The sequence below is a fragment of the Salmo trutta genome, chromosome 10 (assembly GCF_901001165.1).
Source record: "Salmo trutta chromosome 10, fSalTru1.1, whole genome shotgun sequence".
NCBI classification, from domain to species: domain Eukaryota; kingdom Metazoa; phylum Chordata; class Actinopteri; order Salmoniformes; family Salmonidae; genus Salmo; species Salmo trutta.
Window position 1 is genome coordinate 42524822 of NC_042966.1, and position 5000 is coordinate 42529821.

At 43.6% G+C, this 5000-nt stretch overlaps 1 protein-coding gene across 1 annotated transcript in view; it reads left to right on the forward strand.

Moving 5' to 3' along the window:
- LOC115200901 (T-box transcription factor T-like) overlaps positions 1-5000 on the forward strand; it is an 8828-nt gene that overhangs the window by 3757 nt on the left and 71 nt on the right. The window contains exons 7-9 of the mRNA XM_029764014.1: positions 76-86; positions 214-358; positions 4947-5000. The exon at positions 4947-5000 is cut by the window's right edge and continues 71 nt beyond it. Coding sequence (XP_029619874.1) covers positions 76-86; positions 214-358; positions 4947-5000 — 210 coding nt within the window. The remainder of the gene's footprint in view (positions 1-75; positions 87-213; positions 359-4946) is intronic.

Genomic DNA, 5000 nt, shown 5'->3' on the forward strand with positions numbered 1-5000 from the left:
AGGGTTATGAATGCATTATGTAAGGGTTATGAAGGTGTTATGTAAGGGTTATGAATGTGTTCATACGTACTGTAGGTATCTTTCAAGTAAAGAATTACCATGTATTTCACGTGAAACTGACATAGTCTTCTGTTCTCGCCTGTCCTCTCTTTATCCAGCCAGTACCCCAGCCTGTGGTCCGTCAGTAACCCGTCCCTGACCCCTGTCTCCCAGTCGGGGGAGATGTCCAACAGCCTAGGCTCCCAGTTCCTGCGAGGCCCCAGTAGTAGCCACTATCCTGGGCTGTCTCACTCTGCCACAGCGCCACCTGGTGGATCCCCGCTGTATGACTGCAGCACGGCCACAGAGGTGCATGATAGTACGACACTATCGCATTATGATACGTCACCGCATGGCCACACGCGACTGACTACAGTATGGACTCCTGTTACACCTCCTTCCATGTAGCGGGGGGAGAGAGAGGAGTCTGGTGGTCCTCATAACACTACCCCACTGAGAGAGAGAGAGAGAGAGAGAGAGAGAGAGAAGAGAGAGAGAGAGAGAGAGAGAGAGAGAGAGAGAGAGAGAGAGAAGAAAGAGAGAGAGAGAGAGAGAGAGAGAGGCAGGGCAGACAGCGTAATACAATCAATGCCCATGTTTTGTGAAAAAAGCTTGATAGTAAAAATGGATTGTGATCTGTTAGCAAAACAAAGGCTTTTATTGAGCTTGTATTGACTCATATTTATACTTTTTACTGCTATTTTTCCAGGTGATAAATGTCTTCAGCTTTTATCCATCGAAAGAAGTACACTGAAGTACACATCTAACGTGTTGTTTCAATAGTGTAAATATTAATATGATTATATTAACCACCTCCGAATGGAGGTTGACCATGTAAATAGATAACATACATGTTGCTGTTTGTTTTACAAAATTTGTCTGAGAAATGGTACTGTAGTGCGTACTGTAATGTAATCAATTAAAATGTCTTATGAGATCTTATCCTAGATTTGTCTACAATTACCTTTTTTATTTTGTTCTATTGATTTACTAAATCGAGACCGGTAGTCAAATAGATAGTAATGTACATTTAGGAAGCTTGTGTAGGATAGTAATGTAAATTATGGAAGCTTGTGTAGGACAGTAATTTACATTTAGGAAGCTTGTGTAGATTAGTAATGTACATTATGGAAGCTTGTGTAGGATATTATTGTAAAAGTGTTACACTTTTGCCCCCACAGACGTTTTGAGATGCCTCTTGCTCGGCTAACTCATCCCTCCGTCCTGCGTTCTCTCTCTTTCTTCCTGTCACTATGTCTCTCGCTCTCTATATATCACAATCTCTGTCTCTCTATATATCACAATCTCTGTCTCTCTATATATCACAATCTCTGTCTCTCTGTATATCACAATCTCTGTCTCTCTGTATATCACAATCTCTGTCTCTCTCTCTCTATATATCACAATCTCTGTCTCTCTATATATCACAATCTCTGTCTCTCTATATATCACAATCTCTGTCTCTCTGTATATCACAATCTCTGTCTCTCTATATATCACAATCTCTGTCTCTCTCTCTCTATATATCACAATCTCTGTCTCTCTCTCTCTCACCATATCTGTGTCTCTCTCTACAGTTGTGGCCAAAAGTTTTGAGAATGACACAAATATCAATTTTCACCAAGTTTGCTGCTTCAGTGTCTTTAGATATTTTTGTCAGATGTTACTATGGAATACTGAAGTATAATTACAAGCATTTCATAAGTGTCAAAGGCTTTGATTGACAATTACATGAAGTTGATGCAAAGAGTCAATATTTGCAGTGTTGACCCTTATTTTTCAAGACCTCTGCAATCCGCCCTGGCACGCTGTCAATTAACTTCTGGGCCACATCCTGACTGATGGCAGCCCATTCTTGCATAATCAATGCTTGGAGTTTGTCAGAATTTGAGGGGTTTTGTTTGTCCACCCGCCTCTTGAGGATTGACCACAAGTTCTCAATGGGATTAAGGTCTGGGGAGTTTCCTGGCCATGGACCCAAAATAACGATGTTTTGTTCCCCGAGCCACTTAGTTATCACTTTTGCCTTATAGCAAGGTGCTCCGTCATGCTGGAAAAGGCATTGTTCGTCACCAAACTGTTCCTGGATGGTTGGGAGAAGTTGCTCTCGGAGGATGTGTTGGTACCATTCTTTATTAATGGTGTGTTCTTAGGCAAAATTTTGAGTGAGCCCACTCCCTTGGCTGAGAAGCAACCCCACACATGAATGGTCTCAGGATGCTTTACTGTTGGCATGACGTAGCGCTCACCTTGTCTTCTCCGGACAAGCTTTTTTCCGGATGCCCAAAACAATCGGAAAGGGGATTCATCAGAGAAAATGACTTTACCCCAGTCCTCAGCAGTCCAATCCCTGTACCTTTTGCAGAATATCAGTCTGTCCCTGATGTTTTTCCTGCAGAGAAGTGGCTTCTTTGCTGCCCTTCTTGACACCAGGCCATCCTCCAAAAGTCTTTGCCTCACTGTGCATGCAGATGCACTCACACCTGCCTGCTGCCATTCCTGAGCAAGCTCTGTACTGGTGGTGCCCCGATCCCGCAGCTGAATCAACTTTAAGAGACGGTCCTGGCGTTTGCTGGACTTTCTTGGGCGCCCTGAAGCCTTCTTCACAACAATTGAACCGCTCTCTTGATGATCCGATAAATGGTTGATTTAGGTGCAATCTTACTGGCAGCAATATCCTTGCCTGTGAAGCCTTTTTTGTGCAAAGCAATGATGACGGCATGTGTTTCCTTGCAGGTAACCATGATTGACAGAGGAACAACAATGATTCCAAGCACCACCCTCCTTTTGAAGCTTCCAGTCTGTTATTCGAACTCAATCAGCATGACAGAGTGATCTCCAGCCTTGTCCTCGTCAACACTCACACCTGTGTTAACGAGAGAATCACTGACATGATGTCAGCTGGTCCTTTTGTGGCAGTGCTGAAATGCAGTGGAAAAGTTTTTGGGGGATTCAGTTCATTTGCATGGCAAAGAGGGACTTTGCAATTAATTGCAATTCATCTGATCACTCTTCATAACATTCTGGAGTATATGCAAATTGCCATCACACAAACTGAGGCAGCAGACTTTGTGATAATTGTGGCCACGACTCTATATCACCATCTCTGTCTCTTTCTATATATCACCATCTCTGTCACTCTCTCATATATAAATATATATCACTATCTGAATGGAAATCAATCGTTTGGTCCCAACAAGGACATTAAAACAAAAGTGTGTGTGTGTGTGTGTGTGTGTGTGTGTGTGTGTGTGTGTGTGTGTGTGTGTGTGTGTGTGTGTGTGTGTGTGTGTGTGTGTAAAATAGCTCAAATAAATGGGTAAGGGATGGGTGGGAGGTAACACAATGGTGAGAGGGTAGCCTTTTGACCAATTTATTAAAACAGGTTTGTTGGTCTTTTGTAGGGTTCAAATGTCACAGCTGACAGAGTTGATGGTTACACTAGGATGAACAGGATATCACTAATATAAACATGCTTCTATACTTCTACTGAACCAAAATATAAATTCAACTTTCAACATGTAAACTGTTGATCCCATGTTTCATGAGCAGAAATAAAAATGTGCAGAAAAAGCTTATTTCTCAAAAATGTTAGTGAACATTCCTCCTTTGCCAAGATAATCAACAAGTTGATTAAACAGCAGTATCATTACACAGGTGCACCTTGTGCCGGGGACAATAAAAGGCCACTTTAAAATGTGTAGTTTTGTCACACAACACAATGCTACAGATGTCTCAAGTTTTGAGGGAGCCTGCAATTGGCATGCTGACTGCAGTAATGTCCAGATAAACACATTTTAATTTAAGCCGCCTCGCCTCCAATGTGGTTTTAGAAAATTTGGCAGTATGTCCAACCGGCCTTACAACCGTTTGACAACGTGTAACCACGCCAGCCCAGGACCTCCACATCCGGCTTCTTCACCTGTGGGATCATCTGAGACCAGCCACGCGGACAGCTGATGAAACTGAGGAGTATTTATGTCTGTAATAAAGCCACTTTTTTTGGAAAAAAAACATTCTGATTGGCTGGGCCTGGCTCCCATGTGGGTGGACCTATGGGCAAATGACTGTAGGTAGGGGCAATTAAAAGGGCTAGCCCCACCCCTTTCATGTTTTATTGGTCGTATGTACCGGATCCACATGGTATACACCGTCCAATGAAACGCTACTGGCAGGTTCCTTCTGGACAATGCAATAACAATAAGAAATAATACAAGATAAGAATATGAACATAAAGTAAATGGCTCAGTAGAATAGAATAAACATTTTAGCATCAGTATAATACAGGAAGGCACAATGTATAGTCCAAAATATACACGGGGAAGGGGGAAGCGGGGGATGGGGGCCGGTGTTTAAATTGTGCAGTATTTAGCGATCATAATAAGACTAGCTGCGCGGAAATGGAGGAAAACTAGACTTCCGGAGGACCTATCATCCTTTCACTCCCTTCTCTCTACCTTCTCTTCCTCTGTATCCGCTGCTAAAGCCACTTTCTATCACTGTAAGTCTCTGCCTTCAACTCTGGGAAACTCTTTTCAACCTTCTCCTTCCTTAATCCTCCTCCCTCCTTAATCCTCCTCCTTCCTTAATCCTCCTCCTTCCTTAATCCTCCTCCTTCCTTAATCCTCCTCCCTCCTTAATCCTCCTCCCTCCTTAATCCTCCTCCTTCCTTAACCCTCCTCCTTCCTTAACCCTCCTCCTTCCTTAACCATCCTCCTTCCTTAACCCTCCTCCCTCCTCTCCTCCCCTCTCCTCTCTCTCCTCCTCTCTCCTCCCCTCTCTCTCCTCCCCCCCTGAGGATTGTCAACTACATTGAAAAGAAGGTGGACGACATCCTATTGAGTTCATTGGTCCCACTCACACAGAACTACCCTACGCCTTGACCTCTTTCTCCCCTCTCTCTCCAGATGACACCCTGCAACTAGAGATGTCCGCCGCCCGACAACCTGCCCCGCTCGACC